Source organism: Carassius carassius, chromosome 25 (assembly GCF_963082965.1).
Source record: "Carassius carassius chromosome 25, fCarCar2.1, whole genome shotgun sequence".
Classification (NCBI taxonomy): Eukaryota; Metazoa; Chordata; class Actinopteri; order Cypriniformes; family Cyprinidae; genus Carassius; species Carassius carassius.
Genome location: NC_081779.1, coordinates 4,104,317 through 4,122,107, shown reverse-complemented (window position 1 = coordinate 4,122,107; position 17,791 = coordinate 4,104,317). Strand labels below are relative to the sequence as shown.

The following is a 17,791-nucleotide window of genomic DNA, read 5'->3' as shown; positions in this document are numbered from 1 at the left end:
ATTCAAGAAGACAACATGCATTGGGAATCTTTTCGGTCTGGTTGCTTTTCGGTTGGAAAGTCCTTGCAATGTTTCAAAGTAAATCTTCATGTCAGCCTTAAAATGGAAGATGTTGGGTATCCTTTCAGACCATTTACATTTGTGTATATAGAACTTACCAAGTAATATAATAAGATTTAACATAAAAATGTAACTCTTTTCTATATCCTTTTTGTCATAATAAAAAATAACATCTATTTTCTCTATGTGAAAAACCTATTAAATATTAATATTAATATTAAATAAATCTATGTGAAAATAAACCTATTACTTAACCTATTAAATAAAAATTCCACATCAATCCAAAAGAATTTAACATAGATACATTCAAAGAAAAGATGCAAAATAGTTTCAGTATCCTTTTTGCAAAATGCACAAGATTCAGGAAGGTCATTTTTATATCTTTTTAGGAACTGGTTTGTTGGATATATTTTATGTATAATTTTAAAGTATATTTCATAAACTTTATTATTGATACAATATTTGTTATTATAAGTCCAAATCAATCTCCAATTAATATTTTCAAAATGGTCATTCCAAAAGTATTTATTTCGAGGTGTTGCAGGGCAATGAATTAGGCATCTGAAAAATGTATTATTACATTTCCTATCTTTAATATCAACACCATTTAGCAAAACCTGTTTTTTAAACATTGATTGCCTAAAAGGTTCACTACTACCTCGCAAAAGTCTTAAAAAACCTGCTGGTATTGCGTCAAAAACAATGCTATATTCTCGTGGAGATATTGGAATCCCAAATGTCTTTAAAAATTCAGTATATGTAAATAAGTAGCCTTCTTTATTTATCAGTTGTGAGACCATTAGAATATCATTTTTAACCCAATTGTCATAGATTGATTTATTCTTATATTTAACTGTTTTATTATTCCAAATTAACTGTTTGTGGGGGGAAAAGTTGTGTTTGTATATAAGAAGCCAACATAAAAGAGCCTGTCTATGAAAATTGGATAGCTGTATTGGGAGCTTGTTAACCTCAAAGTCACATTTTAAAAGGAACTCTATACCACCAACTTTTTCAAAAATAAGATTAGGAATTATGTACCATAGTTTGTCTGTATTCTTAATAAAAAAATTTATCCAATTCAACTTGAAAATTGTATTAGAAGTACCAAAATCAAGCACATTCAAACCTCCTTGATTATAAGAATTACATAAAATATTTTTATTTAAATAGTGTGGCTTGTTTTTCCATATGAAGTTAAATAAAGTGGAATCAATTTTTTGTTTAAAAGATTTTGGTACATCTAATACTTTTGCAGGATAGACTAAACGAGACAACCCCTCAGTTTTGGACAAAAGAACTCTACCTTTGAGTAACAAATCCCTCATGAGCCACATATCAAATTTCTTTTTAATTTCTCCCATAAGGGGTTGGAAATTGGATTGCACTCTGTCCGAATGATTTTTACATATATTGATACCAAGATATGTAACTTGCTCCCTAATTGGAATACCTTCAAATTCTGTTAAATGAGTATCATTCTCTTTAAGTGGATTTAAAGATAAACCTGAAGCTTTGGAAAAGATATTGAGACAATATATAACCTTTTTTACCTGTGATATATCTTTTAAAAAAATAGCTGTATCATCAGCAAGCTGACAGCATTTAATTTCTTTTTCCATAATTTTGATGCCTTGAAAAGAATCATTATGTATATATAGAGCCATTGTTTGCATGACCAGAAGAAATAGGAACGGAGCCGCTGGATCTCCTTGTTTTATGCCCCGGGAGATGCTAAATCTACGAGTAGTTCCCCAAGGAAGTTTAACTGAGCTATTGCAGTCACTATATAAAGTTTGTATTGCCCTTTTAAAATATTGACCAAAACCAAAAAAATCTAGTACATCAAATAAAAAATCATGTTTCACAGTATCAAAGGCTTTGTATATATCTATAAATAGAATGTAACTATTATCAGTTATGTAATCCTTATAATCAATTAAATCTAAGATTAATCGAATATTATTGCTAATATACCGTCCTTGCATAAAGCCAGACTGGCTATCATCTATAATTGTATCTAAACACAATTTTATTCTTTGCGCAAAAATATGAGCCAATAATTTTGCATCATTATTAATTAGGGTTATGGGCCTCCAATTGTCAAGAAGCAAACAATCCTTATTGGGTTTAGGTAACAATGTAATTAAACCTTGACACTTTGTTGGGGGAAGCCTACAGGTTTCCAAAGCCTCCTTAAAAACTAATAATAAGAATTCAGAAATATAACCTTGAAATACCTTGTAAAATTCACCTGTAAGGCCATCATTCCCCTGGGATTTATTATCTTTTAACTTACTAAAGTTCTTTTTAAGTTCTTCAAGGGATATGTCTTGATCGCAAATATCCTTTTGAGTTTCATCAATACCTTGAGCCACACTTTTTATACAAGAGAGGAAATATGAGCTCTGACTACTGTTGTGTTCAGAGTATAGTTTTTTATAAAATTCTTCCACAAAATTAGAAATGTTTGGGGGATCTTCAGAAATCTGATCATTAATTTTAAGTTTGTATATACTATTAACACTAACATTTCTTTTTTCTAAATTATGAAAATATTTCGTATTCCTTTCATCATGTTCAATCCATTTTCGCCTAGACCGAATAAAAGCTCCTTGTGCCAAATTTTCATAGATATTGTCCAATTCAGCTTGTAATCATGCATTGGGAATCGAGTAGGGCTGGGACAACGCGTCGAGGTCATCGATGACGTCGACGCAAAAAATACATTGACGCAAAATATGCACATCGATTCGTCGACCTGTTTTTATTTCTCTAAAAAACGTTTGCAAAACGTTTACCTTATGTGCGCTGAATATACGCGATGGCCGGATCAACATTCTGTCCAACGTATATAACCAATCCAGGGGTTTTTCTGCATTGATCTTTTTTTTTGGCGGCTTTCAAAGCCTTATTTGATCGGTGAGTGACAGTGACAGGGCGCGTACGAGAGAGAGCCCCGGCTGCACGCGCACTCACAGTCTTCAAACAACACGAGCGCTTCTTGCTCTCTCTCTCCCTTGTGCAAAATCAAAATCATTAAACACGATAGAAAAAGGACGAAACACCAAAGTTTCACGCGCAGTTTCACTCACAGTCTTCAAACTACACTAGCGCTCTCTCTCTCTCTTCCCCCACCCCTCGTGAATATTAACCAAAATCATTAGACACGATAAGAAAAAGGGCGGAACGCCAAAGTTTCACGTGGAGCATTCGGAGATTTTTTTTTCTCCATGACAGGCTGCTGGCTCCCACTGTTAAATTTTTTATTTTTATTTAAGCTCTCTCTGTATTAGCTTAAAGCCCTAAAGTTTACATTGGTTACTGTATTCTTTCAATTGCTCTAAACAAGTATTTTGGGTGACTTTTTTACTGAATGCTAGACATCAAGTTGTTGTTATTTTCATCTGAAAGAAGACCTTTTTTCAGTAAGCTAGGCCCTATGTGTTCAGTAAGATTGTTTCATTAAGCTATGTGTTTTCAAGGCTTCAAGGTTTTATTGAATGCTATGCTCTATACAAGTGCAAAGTAATGCATTCTTAGTCAGTCTTTTATTTTGTAATTTTAAGAGCAATAAACATATATTGCAATGTTAAGGAATTCATGTTTTTTTCATTCAGATATGTAAATCAACATGTATAAATTGTTAGTAGTCAATTAATGGGGAGATAATCGAAATCGAATCGGTCTGGGAAAAATTAATCGTTAGATTAATCGATGCATCGAAAAAATAATCGCTAGATTAATCGTTTAAAAAATAATCGTTTATCCCAGCCCTAGAATCGAGTGTATTGCGATAAGTGTCTGACACCAAAAAATGTCAACAGTCAGGATGATGAAAAGAAGGGATCAAAAAATTATAAAGTTTTTCTTAAACAGATTTTTTTTTCCTTAGTTTTTTTTTTATTAATTAGACATAAAGGTATTCAATAGGCGATTTTAAATCTGCTGTCAAAATGCAGAAGTTACAAAGCAGCAAATTTGCAGAATTTTAATGCCATGTGTGAATAAAGCTGTAAGAGTAACACCTTCTAGCATGTAGGAGGTTAGGATCTGTTCTGATCAACATTCATTTTTATACCGTTTACCTTTTGCAAAAAAAATTCAATAAGTTAGTATTTCATCACATCAAATTTATCTTTATTCTAAATGGCATCTAATTTTATTGAAGTAAACAAATATTCAAATATGGATGGATGTTTAATAAATATATAATATGAATTTTTTTTTTTTAAATGTAAACGAAAATGTAAATTATAAATGAAGATGAGATATACACACACATATATTGTATATGTACATACATGACATTTCATATATATTTATATTATATTCATTTAAAATATATTCATGTTTTCATCAAAAGTATTATGTTACATGTTTGGATTAAAATTGTTTGGAAAAGATGCAAAGCCACTTCGTATCAATTACAGATGTATATTTACCGCAAAAGGTAATCCAGAAACGTAACTGCAATGTAACAAGTCTGAAAGTGGTTAGAAAAGTCAACAGGGTCTTTAAAGAATGTCATAGACCAATGGATTAATGTACCTGCTTTTCTGACATCAGCACAGGCCACTAAAAAACCCATATTGATCAGCTACTATTTTAATATAAACCAGTATAAAACTGCACTCTGCTTACATTGCATTACAGCATGCACTCTCATTAATGCAGATATTTTAAAGCAGAGATTGTGAAACAACCTACTTCCCACAAACACTCACTCACATACAAACAAACACCTAGTTATGGCCCCTGTGTGCTGTACGAGCATGACTCATCCCATCAGACATGAGGCAGAGGTCGCCAGCATAGCGAGTCTTGGCTATCTTCTCCGCTCCTGCAAGTGCTGGGCATCTGGAAGGGCACCAGGCAACCTCAGCTCCCTGGCACGCCAAGGACGCCCACATGACCGGCCCGGCTTGTGTGCCAGCTCAGGACCCCTGCATAGACTCAGCAAGATTTGACAGCATTCTGTTGTGCTCATCTGTGAAGGACTCGCCACAGAACCAGCACTGAGGGAAAACACAGAATGTCTTCTTGATGCTGGTCCTCAAGCAAAATGTAAAGTCTTACACTGCAAAGGCAGCACAACGCTGAATATATAGCAGAAAATTTACAATATACTTCAAACTGTCCTTATTAATTAACTGAATATACATTGCTAGTCTTATTGTGAATGATTCTCCACTGCATGTTATTGCAAAGTATTGCTAAAATGCAATAACTAGCTCTGCCTCTGAAATGACATTTCTTTTTGGATGATGTCACCAAGTACCCGTTTTTAAAACCCTTCCCCTCCAAACAATTGTCATACACTGAAAAAAAAAAACTGGTGTGAGATTTAGGGGGTTTATACGACACTATTTTCAACTAAAAGCTGAAAACTTTATGCTGTTTGGCTGTTCATTTACACGACAGAGGAGTTTTGAGGGCTTGAAAATGAGTTTCAAAGTGCAAGTTTTTGAAACCAACACTGTTATCTTTGTGTAAACTACAAAAACTGTGCCTTCATGCGCATGTATATTACATATTCAGTCTTTAGGTATGTGTGCAGACACATAATGTATCTTTACAAAGTGACATCGCCCTATACTGGCATGGCATGAATAATATCACGTTTTAGTCATTTTCGTGGAATGAGAATCATTTTAATACTTTTGACATCTATATGCAAAACCTTTCAAAAATGCAAAGGAAAAACTTTTGTTTTTAGTAGTACCAATAAACTGATATTTAATATTATTACATCTTTAAACATGCAGTTAACTGTAACAGTAAAATAATAAATAAATTCACAAAATACTTATTTTAGTGTTAATCTTATTTAAAAATACAAGTTAAATATGATTTATACAACACAATTAACTTCATGAGTAGCTTGGTTCTAGGAATGTGACAGATGTAGCTCGTGATGCGCTGACTCCGGCTTCAGTCCACTCCTTGTGAAGCTCTTCCAAGTTCTTGAATCAGCTTTTCCTGACAATCTTCCCAAGGCTGTGGTCATCCCTGTTGCTTGTGCACCTTTTCCTACCACACTTTGTCCTTCCCGTCAATTCTCTATGACTATATTTTGATACAGCACTCTGTGAACAGCCAGCCCTTTCAGCAATGACCTTCTTTGGCCTACCCTTCTTGTGGAGGGTTTTAATGATTGTCTTGTGGACAACTGTCAAGTCAGTAGTCTTTCCCATAATTGTGGTTGCATGTTCTAAATTAGCCCAAGAGGTACCCAGTATTTAAACTCAAAATTAATCAAACTAATCAAGCTCAAAATGGAATATTCTAATTTTCTGAAATACTGAATTACCTAAAGATACCTAAACTAGAAGTTGTAATTATCAGAATTAAAACAAAAAAAATCTTGAAATATTTCAGTTTGTGTGCAATCAATCTAGAATATAAGAAAGTTCGCTTTTTTTTAATTCAATTTTCAACTTTTCCATGATATTAAAAATATTTTAGATGCACCTGTATATGCATTTTTCCTGCCCTACATTTAATTGAATATCCAGTTTATAGAAATACAACAAGCTTTTTATGATGATTAAGACCTTCAAGAACAGCCAAAAGCAGAAGAAATTAAAAAACACTCATGGGAGAGACATTATCATGTAAAGGCAAAGTTTACGTTGCCTCTGCAGTGCCATTTCATTTGCTCATGCTAACAAACAACACTGACTTTATGTATCTTCATACACAATACTAGAAGCAACAAACAATCAAATGTAAGATAAAACAGCATTTGAAGCCCATTGTGCTTGTGTTTTGCTATTAATTTCACAGCAAAAAACATACTCAAGAACACCAAAAATAAAGAAGGGCTTACTATCTACAGTTTATCAATAATGAACACGATCAATAAAAGTGGTCTCTATAATGACACGTGACTGCAAAGACATTTTTCTTAGGAACAACGTAGACAGTAGACAACATAGACCATTGATCACAATATCAACAGGAATGTTAGGAAAGAATTAAGAAAGTCTTAAAGACCCCTTTAAGCTAAATTGTGTAATTTAACAGCATTAAGGCGACTTAACTAAATTGCACAATAAATGGCCCTAGTCTTCTGCTGGATGCACAAAATGACAGAATTTTTCTTTAAAGCTTTAAATAACACAACATACACAGCCTAATCAGGACATGCTTCATCTGCGTAATCAAAACTTCAAAAATAGGTCTAAATATGGCATGATTGAGACACGGCCTACGGCGGTGCTTATGCTAAACAACTACTGAAGAACACCAAAGCGCAAGAGCACTGAATCCCACCTCCCTTCATTCTCCTCTCCTCAAGTACAGCTGTCAAGAAGTGCGTTTGATAATATATGGCAAAAAAAGAGCCTTATTTGTGCATTAAAGGTATTAGAATTGACACCTTCGAGTTTAGTTTTATGCATTAATGCAATGTAGCATTATAACTCATCAGAGAGACTGATTAACACTTCATTATTTCAGGTATAACACTGTCCATCTACAGCTCAATGCAAGTTTGAGAGCCGTCACTCAAATAACAACACTTCAAATGAAACATCTTACGGGTTGCGTTATGATGTTACAATGAGCTTGTTTTTCTGTTGAGTAATATTTGATGGGAGTCAAATACTGAATCCCTCAAAGAAGGATTCAACAGGACACAGATGTTCGGATGTTGACATTCAGAAGAAATGTGATTGTGAAAGCGGACCCGCATATTTACGAACGACAACATCCGTATGCACCTTAATCTAATTGTGTAATTAACCAGAAGGCTAACAGCTGAAGAAATGATAATGGCATGGTACTATACATAATATCACATGAAATCTGAGGAAATCCTGGTCCAATGCCAGCATGGGTATGAGATTACCCTATAAACTGGTTTTGCTTCCCCAGATTTTATATTGAGGCCTGAAGCAGAACCAGTTTATGAGAAATTCTAGTAATGATGTTGGCAGTTGTGAAAAAGAAGTACACTTCAGCATACTTGTAAAAAGTGCACTTATTATGGAAACAATATACTAAACTATACAATATATTAATATGCTATTTAATAAAAGAATATACTTAATGTATTTTTGGAATACTTAAATGATTATTAGTTTAAATTTAAATGCAATCAGCTGAACCTTAGTGTGCTTTTTTTAACATCTTTGTCATTTCATAATATTATTGTTTTTGAAATCATGTACTATCAAATGGTAATTATCCTCTGCATTACAAACCAAATTAAATGTAATTGCATCAAATTCAACATTTAAATGTATTAACATTACCATGAACTGTATAGGCCCGACAATATACTAAATTATTAACATGACATGAATTGGAAAAGTGACATTTTTGCTTTGAAAACATCTGTTGAAAATTCAGCCTCGCCTTTTATTTTCACCACAATTCAATACCGCCGTTCCAAGAAATGAGTTCTTCTCCAGCCTGAGGAGGGCTTTCATGTTCAACATCCTCCTTAGGATTCGGACCATGCTTCCTAATGAAGAAGGAATTAACCTCTGTCATCTGACTTAAAGTCAATTTCCTTTGGCTCTTCTCTCTTTCTTTCCATCTATCACCGTTCTGAGAAATGGTGCAGGATTTGACACTCACCAATGTGAGAAAGTGAGACAGAGAGAGAAAGAGAGAGAGAGAGATAGAAATGGGAATAAGAGAGCCTGAGAATAGCCTTGGTTATGACAGTACGGCCAAACTTTGGAAACTTCTGGGCTTCGGAAACACAGCAGTGTCTAGATCCGAGAGCAGTCACCTGTGCAGTGTCAATGTGCCTGACACTCAAGCCACCGTGAGTCTTCATGTGACAGACAGATAGCTATCGGACGGAAGAAACGGGGAAAATGAGTGTGCCAATCTTTGCGAGACCCCTCACACAAGACCGAGAATGAGAAAAAAGATTAAAAGAAGAGGAAATGGAGACTTTGTCCTCAGGATAGACATCAAAACTTCCTGTAGTCCTGTTTTGCAGACATACTTTGTGGTTTGTATTCTATCTGAAATAAAATCCATCTGTTTTTTTACACAAGCTGTATATAAATGGAGCATTTTACCTGCTGTCTTTCCGCTAACTCAGGCAGGCATCCTCTGAGGAATCCATTCACATCCAGACAGGAATGTTTTCACAATATTTCTCATTTATTTGTGGCGGCAGTGGCTCAGTGGTTCATGTAGGTTGTCTACAAACCGGAAGGTTGGTGGTTCAATCCCTGGCTCCACCTGACCAAGTGTGTTGGTGTCCTTGAGCAAGACACCTAACCCCATCTGCTCCCGACGAGCTGGATGGTGCATTGCTTTGGACAGCCATGGGTCTGTTGAAAGTGCTATATAAATGCAGTCCATTTAACCATTTATTTTAACCTTTGTTGGATACAGTGACCGAAGCTAAATTTCTTGCTTTGATGCCCAGTGCACCTTCATCATGGATTCAGACATTTTAAACTATTTCCAGAAAATAAACAGTTCCATATAATGTAAAAGTCCCATTTTAGTAAAAATGGCAGACATCCCAATCCCATCTGAATCAGCTGATGAAATCACAGACACCAGCTGTTAACAATTATAACTCCAACATCATTTGGAAAACTAATCTCCTACAAGTGCATATGTGATCAGATTTGTCTGCAATCAAAAATTTCAATGTGAACTAACTGAAAACATTTTAGCACATTCTTCCAAGAACAGTGTATTTGTTTTACGAGAATTTCATGCAGATTTCTATAGCCTTGTACTCCATTATCTGTCAAAAAATTCACTTTACTACCCTGCATCTGCAACTTAAAACGAACTTTAAAAGAGCAAAACCTCTGGCCAACAATATTTTCTTCAGTGTGTCTGGGTCTTTCCACATAATCCTATGTATTTTTCTATATTTGCAAGCACGTATGTGTGCCTGGAAGTGGACAAAGCGTTTGTGAAAAATGTGCTTGTGGAGAGTGTGTTGCCATGCCTGGATATATTGCAATTTTAGTCTCAGTATCCAGAGGAGTGTGATTCTGCAATTCTTCAGTCTGCAGAACCCCATCTGTTCCTGCTCAGTTACTAAAACCTTTTTTAGCCATTTCCATCACTACAAAGAGCTGAACAAACTTACAGTAGTATATATCTGCCAAGTCAGCTGGAACTAAAAAGCAGAAACACACACACACACACACACACACACACAGAAGGACTAGGGCATTATAGTCAGCCGCTCATATAAACATTTATGAAATTTCCCCAGGAAAGTCATTTTCCCTAACACCATGACTGGAGCTCTGAGGAATCCTCGAGAAGCATTAGCCTTCCACCCTTCAACTCAGAGCTTTGCATGCCAGCAACTCCGTAAATTCTCTCCAGGGTTTAAGGCTGCGGCTTGAGACATGCCTGTCATCTCAATTCACCGAACCAAACTTAAAAACCATACAGGAGATACAATTATTTATTTCGCTTTGTTTACTCCCAAGGTCTTAGAATAACAGCTCTGGCTGAAAGTCATTCTTCATTAACTGGGTATAAGCAAAATATCAAAATAACAGGTCAGAAATCATGTTCCTCTGCTGAATCTACATCGTTTATATGGTCACTTCTCAACATCTTTTCAATTTACATGTTACGAGTTACTATGACATGCTCAGGGTCTTGCTGTCTACAGTTCACTGGTGAATGTCAGTCTAAAGAAAAAGACATGTTTGATTTTCATCAGATTGTGACATCGTACACAAGCAAAACAATTCCTATCTTTTTTTCACATTTTATTCAGAAATGTCACATTATGGAAGTAAAATGAGTTAAGAATGCACTTGTTGACTCTTGAAAAGAGCTCGTTAAAAAAAGCTTTTAAATCAAAAACGTGCCATTATTCAATTCCTTGCAAAATTATCACAAAGGCTCAAAGCAAGGGACTCAAATATTAAAAAAAAAATTTTTAAAGTTAGAAAAACAAAGTTCTACTGCCTCTAAATATGTTATATGGTCTTTTTTTAAAGTTGCTTAAGTCAAAATGAAAAAAATGACACTATTTACTTTCATACACACATTATCTAATTTGCTCATTTTCATAATCTTTCGCCAAACTGTGACATCTTGCACAATCCAATCAATTCCCACCTTTTTTTCTTGTAAAATATTGTTTCATTTTGATACACAATGTACATGTTACATTATGTAAGAAAAATGGCTTGGAAATGCATGAAAAAAAAAAAGAAAAAAAAAAAGCTTTTAATCAAAAACATTCCAATGCTATTATTCAATTCCTTGCAAACAGATCTCAAACTCCCAAATCATCATTCCACAAATATTAAAAATATCAAAAACAGAGAGAAAAAAAAAAAGTTCCTCTAATTCTTTTCTGGTCATTTAAGCAAAACATGAAAAAAAAAAACTGTCAACATTTACTGTTGTCTTCATAAACTTTCATCAAACTGTAACAATTTACAATCCAATCACTTTACACATTTTTTTTCCTCATTAAATATGGTTTCATTTAGAACACAGGGTCACATTATGGACATGAACGGGGTTGCAAACACACTTGTTGACTTAAAAAAGAGCTTTTAATCAGAAACATTCCAGTACTGTTCCTCAATTCATCTTTGTTAATGTTAGTTAATGAAAATACAGTTATTCATTGTTAGTTCATGCTAATTCACAGTGCATTAACTAATGTTGACAAGCACAACTTTTGATTTGAATAATGCATTACTAAATGTTGAAATTAACATCAACTAAGACTAATAAATGCTGTAGAAGGATTGTTATTGCTTAGATCATGTTAACTAAAGTAGTTAACTAACATTAACTAATGGACCATTATTCTAAAATGTTACCCATATCTCAGATTAAAATAACAAGATGAGAAAATTAGATCCTGTAAGCCACCTTTTTTAGATGACACAAATTTATTGTTGGTAATGAGGTTAACACCGCTGTAAATTACAGAGGTCTGCTGAGGTGGAAGCACGGTTTCTATTAAAAAGGTAGATTACTCACATAAAGGCATACAGACATGTTTGAAAGTGTGCCCGCACAATTAAAAGCAGCGCATTAACGGCGCGGGGCTAAGAAAGTCAATCATGCAGCGAGCTTCTGAAGAAGATAAGACGGTAATTAAGGCAATTTCAGCTCCTCCCTCAAGAGGATCTCAATGAATCAGCATAGTTTGTGCTAGCTCAGGCAAATGCTGTTAACAAGTAATGCCCACCACCAATGCTTTTGACGGATGCTCACCTGCATGCATGAACGTGTTAAACTAATAAAAGACAGATTTCAATATGCACTCATATTTCTCATCAAACGACCTTGATCAAATTACATTGGGTAGTCTATGCAATGCACATTAATGTTATAGCTCTACACTCAATTATTTAGACGTTTCTCCAAGGATTTCTATGAGCAATAAAAACACACAGAAATGAGATGGTTCTACTTACAAGAAACATAATTGAGAACTCCATTAAGTCATCTTAGCAATCAAAGAGCAGCATTTATGTGCTTAATCCACCACCAACCCAGCTGACAGATGAAAGGACAGCTAACCTGAATTTTAAGACAAGTTAAGCCGCAAAGAAGAACTAGATTTGCATTTTCCCTAAGGAAAAAAATAGCACATGCACAGCAACAATCGAAAGAATGTAAGTAAGTCTAGGTTTTGGGCTTTGGTTCTGTGCATATGCAATGCCACAACACAGTCCATGTTTGTTTGTTTTAGCAAAATCTGCTAAAATGTAAATAATTTTAACAAATAATGTAAAATGGTGGAATTTATTTTTGGAAAAGTGATAACCGCCTTAAATTTACCAAACAACTGAGAAGAGAATGAACTAGGTTTCACAAAAATCTAAATCACTTAAGTGTCCTAACCAACTGTTTATAGCTGTAAACTTATTACATCCTTCAGCACACGGCTGAACCCTATAAATGTCAGTCAAAATGTTTGAGGTATATCAATGCAGCACAGCAGTGAGATGGCTTTTCACTATTTGCTTTAAAGACTAAAAGAAATGAAGTCACTAAAAATTTTAAAAGAGGGTGGAAAAACCCTTTGAATGAGCCCAGGGTCATGAAAAAGGCTGATCTCAGAGCCCACACACAAAATATCCCTCTCTTTAGCCTTCATTTTATCAGGCACAGTGGTTGATAAGACGATATAGCTAGCCTTCAGGAGTCCTCCGGCCTCCACTAACGGCACCAATGTCCACCAGAAGGACAGAGAGAGAGAGAGAGAGAGAGAGAGAGAGAGAGAGAAAGAGAGAGGGGATGTTGGAGAGTCAAAGAGACAGGTAGACAGAGCGTATCTCTTGCACGCCGTGAGACAAACAGATAAATTGGGAGACGGACGGAGACACAGAACAGATTTTCCATCTGTTCTATGGCAACATCTGATTCCCCGTTTACAACTGAAGTCCAGCGAACAAACATGTTTCAGTTTTTGTACACTCTGAGACTCAAGTCATTCCAAATATATAATCTACATTACAAAAGAGACCACAGAAACAGCTCTTAGACAGTAGGGGCCAAAACTATGTATAAACTGTGAGACAGAGGTAAATCAAGGACAGACGGGGAAACGTTTTTTTGTCAACACACTCTCCTGTGCTCCACTCTACAGACAGACGTAGACAATGGAAGTGGAAGAGACTGAGGGTCTTACAGGCGACCAATCACTAAAGCCACCAGAACAAAGGCTTGAGACGGAGCTCTGAATGCACGGCGGGAGAAAAAAGGAGGAGGGGTGCGAGGAAAGGGCACTCATTCAAAGGCCAGCAATTTTAGTCCCTCTTGCATGCTCAACGAGGGGAAGACAGAGAAAGGTTTCTTGTGAAGGTGTGAGTTTCATTCTGTGCTCTCTTTTGGACAATGTAGACTCTGAGGTCTTTTGTTCTTGGGAACCTGTTGGCATAGAAGTGCATTGTTCAGCAGGGAGAAAAAAGGAGTACAAGAAAACTACATTATCACGCTTTTGTGCAGGAGTTGCTCTTTGCCGCTGCACTGACATTTGTTGCTTCTGACAGTAATGGACGACCAAAGGGAGCCAATAAGGAAAGCATCTACTTCCATTTGTCGTGCTTCCCTGATCCCAAACCGAATTAAGCACTCAGCAATAATGTTTTAAACTCCCCTCAAAGACTCTAAAACAAGATGGATGCCATCAGATCCCCATTGAAAAGGGGTCTCCATGACAACTGCAAGAAACCTTCACCTCACCCCTGAAGATGCCTTTAGAGAACTAATACACAAACCTTTGACACGTACCAACAAGATTAATGGGCAAGTGAAAGTCTTGCGTGCATGGTTATAACCCTCTGCTCGTCTTGAGGTATAAAAAGCCTTATCCCATGAAGAAATTAATAGAGGCAAACCCCAGAGTGTGCCCACGCGAGTCGAGCGGCACTGGAATCTTGGCATGACTAATTGTGGTGCCACGATTCATCCATCCATCCAAAACTCATTTATCCAACGACCAAGATGTTCCTCTTATTTGTTGTGAAATATGTGCACAGGGACCGCTCAAGATCAGGATTCGTTTACAGACACCCAATGCCAGCATCATGTTGAGCTTCCCTGACCATATGTACCTGAAGAGCTGATGTTTTGTGTGACTAGCATGCAATAAAACTATTTAAGAAAATGTGCACACTGGTTTGAAACTAGTCTGAAACTGGTTTGAAAACCACCTGATCAGTTGTCAGGGTTGAAAACAGTGTCCCAACAAGTGGAAGAGCAGCAAGTGCAAAGAGTGCAAATAAAGGGCAAAAGAGCAACACATTAGGAAGAGTATAAAAACTGCTCTGCATATCTCATTCATATTTTTTTGGCTTTTAAGTGCTGTTCGCACCAAGAACTATAACTGATAAATATAAATAGTGTGATTAATAATGATAATAACAATATCGTTAGAATCAATTTCAGCGTTTCAGATTTTGTTTTATTTCAACTGATGAACAATAAAAACATTGACAGCCAACCAGAATCCATCTGAACATTAAAAAGCTTGAGAATTTAAAGAGGTATAAGACAAAATTGCAGCGCACAATTAAAATAATCATTACATTGTCTTTCGTTGGTTTGGACGATAATATAGTTATTATAGCCTCATTATCTTTAGAATTATCGTTCTTTATTTGAATGATTTTATTGCACAAATTAGCTAGTTCAAACCCGATTCTTCTGCATGTTGTTTGTTGATACTGAACACGGCTTCGTACGAAAATGTTTTTGGAATCATAGGTAGGCTACAATCATGAAAAACAATGCAAATAGTTGCATAAAGTACGCAGTATGTTGCCAAAACATGTAACATGAGTCTTTAAATAGGCTATTCGCAGAGCTTCAGTCCTGCAGTGTAGCCTTGGCTTACACAGAACCACAGACATGTCTCTCCTTATCAGAGGAAAGCAGCCCCTCTGAGACGCCATCGAATCACTGTGATGTTCAAACCACCAGGGAAGAAATGTCTAGGACCATCACCACATGCAAGACTAGTGTGGCAAATAAGGGGAACAGTAACTTAAAATGCAATTTTATAACGGTGGTATCTCAAAACAGCAGAATACTTGCATAAAATTCAGACATCATTGCATTTTGAAGAGTTACAGTCAGAAGCAGCCCAGACCTGTCATAGACCTTTAAAGTGTTAGTAACTAAAGCCTGTTGCATTTCTTGCCACCACTGTGCAATATAATACATATAACAAAATATATAAATACATGTAAAAGTTTCAAACTGTAAAGTAGGTGATTAAGAAAGATAATAAAATTACACCTGCTCCCTTGCAGTCTAAGAAAAAACGACAGGCCACACCTTGCGTAACATGGCGTACGAGACCATGGATACGGGTTACGGTCAGTGGCTCTGATTAAGTTAACCAGGATAACCAAGATAATAAGCAGGTAAGCTGCAGAAATCGGCGCGCGCCACCGTTACGCACGCATGCAACTTGCGTATCAATATACACTTGGGACGGGCGACTTCATGTTAAGCGCTCAATCAAGGTAAACATCATGCAAAAACGCGGCTTTGAAAACAGTTTCAAAACCGGGCGAGCAGTAAAAAATATTAACCCACAAGTTACTGTGTCACATTACCTTGGCTGGACAGCAGACACGCGCCGAGAATCAGGCAACAGTTTATCATCGTAACGGCGCTCATTCCGCTCTCGTCCGCGGGAGGTTAAACAAATCCTGGAAACTTTAGCATAAAATCTCGTTTACTTTGCGAAGCGAACCGGAGGCGGTGTGTTGAGGCTCGTCAGATCGCAATCTCAGTCTACTACTGTGCGCTCCCACTGGTGGTAAAGCCCGGAGTGTGTTCAGGTATGTTATGATGCCCGTGGTGGTGCCGAACGTCGTTGAGTCCTCCTGCCTGACGCGACGCGCTCACTCGTTCTGTTCGAGCGCGAGGCGAGCGAGACAGATAGAATTGTTCGTGATGTGATGTCATCGTCGCGTCACGCCGAAGTGGGAATGGAACGCCAATGAAGTTTAGAACTTGTGGATTGGGCTACTAACGCGTAAAGTCCAGATAGTCTGTTTTTACGCGTTTTGTGCGAGATTATAATCAGTATGCGAAATTTACCGGCGATTTGGACAAAAAGCACACTGGTAAATTCCCCTGGTTTTTACCTAACGTTTGATGCTGTGTAGCCTAATATATAATATTCTGTATTAAATAAACAGTACAATTATACGTGGCGCCTCAAAATAGTTCATATATTTAGAGAGTATTGTCTATTTTGTCTGTTCTATATTTTATGGCATTATATTGCACTATTCTGAATCAAAACTGACACAATACACTTTAATATCTAATTAGATTAACTATTTCTGTGAATCTAATTAGATGTTTAAGTATATTGTGACAGTACGTTTGATGTTTAATGTCCAAACAGATTTTAATGTCTATTTAGATTCACTATTTCAGTTAATCTAATTAGATATTATAGCCTATTGCGACAGTAAACAGCTGTATAATCTAACAGAGAACGACCGATTATGTAAAGTACATTATATCAGAGGGTTTCCTGCCATCATGGTTCCATTTGAGAATTTATTTCAATTAATTGCATCATCTTAATAACATAAGTGGACGCCACACTGTTTATATGTAGTTCAAAAAATATGCCCTCATAAATGGTGAATGGTACATGCCTCTGAAATTCAATTCCGGAGAGCGACTATTACATTAAACAATAAACAAAAAGTTAATTTTCCACACTGGCAAAACTGTCAGACAAATATAAATCAGAAGTCTTGGCTTTTTGCATGTTCTGGTCGTTTTTAATGAATCTGAACTTGTACGTTCCTCTATTTTAAACGCATAGAATATTGTCTGACTTGCTTCATACTTGGGACACGGACGCCCATAACTACAGTTGATCGACTGTCAAAACAATACGATTTATTCAAATAAGGAGATGTGAAGGAGGGGTTGATGAATTCAGTGCTCTTCTCCTCTGGGAATGGCCTGCATACTAATCAGTGACCTCGCTCTGCCATCTATTGACTGATCTGCGCAATTACGCGCTCACGTTCATTAGCATGCGGAGCGCGAGAGATCTCTGTCAAATGAAATACAGCGTCCCCTCGATTATGCATAACCGACTGCTTGCGTTTATGTTTATAGTTTAGACTAGAAGTTCGACTAGACAAACTTTGAAGCTGGTTGATAAAGTATTGCCTGACAGTTCTAAAAAGCTTCTAAGTTTGTGGTTTCACATGCAGGCGTGTGCTTTGAATGCTTCACCCCAAGAAATGCATGAAAA

The 17,791-nt window shown here is 36.3% G+C and overlaps 1 protein-coding gene across 2 annotated transcripts in view; it reads right to left on the bottom strand.

The window, feature by feature from the left end:
• Positions 1-16,621, bottom strand: part of LOC132103946 (nectin-2-like) — a 165,064-nt gene extending 148,443 nt beyond the window's left edge. Inside the window, exon 1 of one of the 2 annotated variants that reach the window (XM_059509043.1) lies at positions 16,116-16,621. In XM_059509043.1, the coding sequence (XP_059365026.1) occupies positions 16,116-16,179 (64 nt within the window). In that variant the 5' untranslated portion in view covers positions 16,180-16,621. The remainder of the gene's footprint in view (positions 1-16,115) is intronic. The other variant, XM_059509044.1, reaches the window with a different exon arrangement.
• Positions 16,622-17,791: the final 1,170 nt, after the last annotated feature.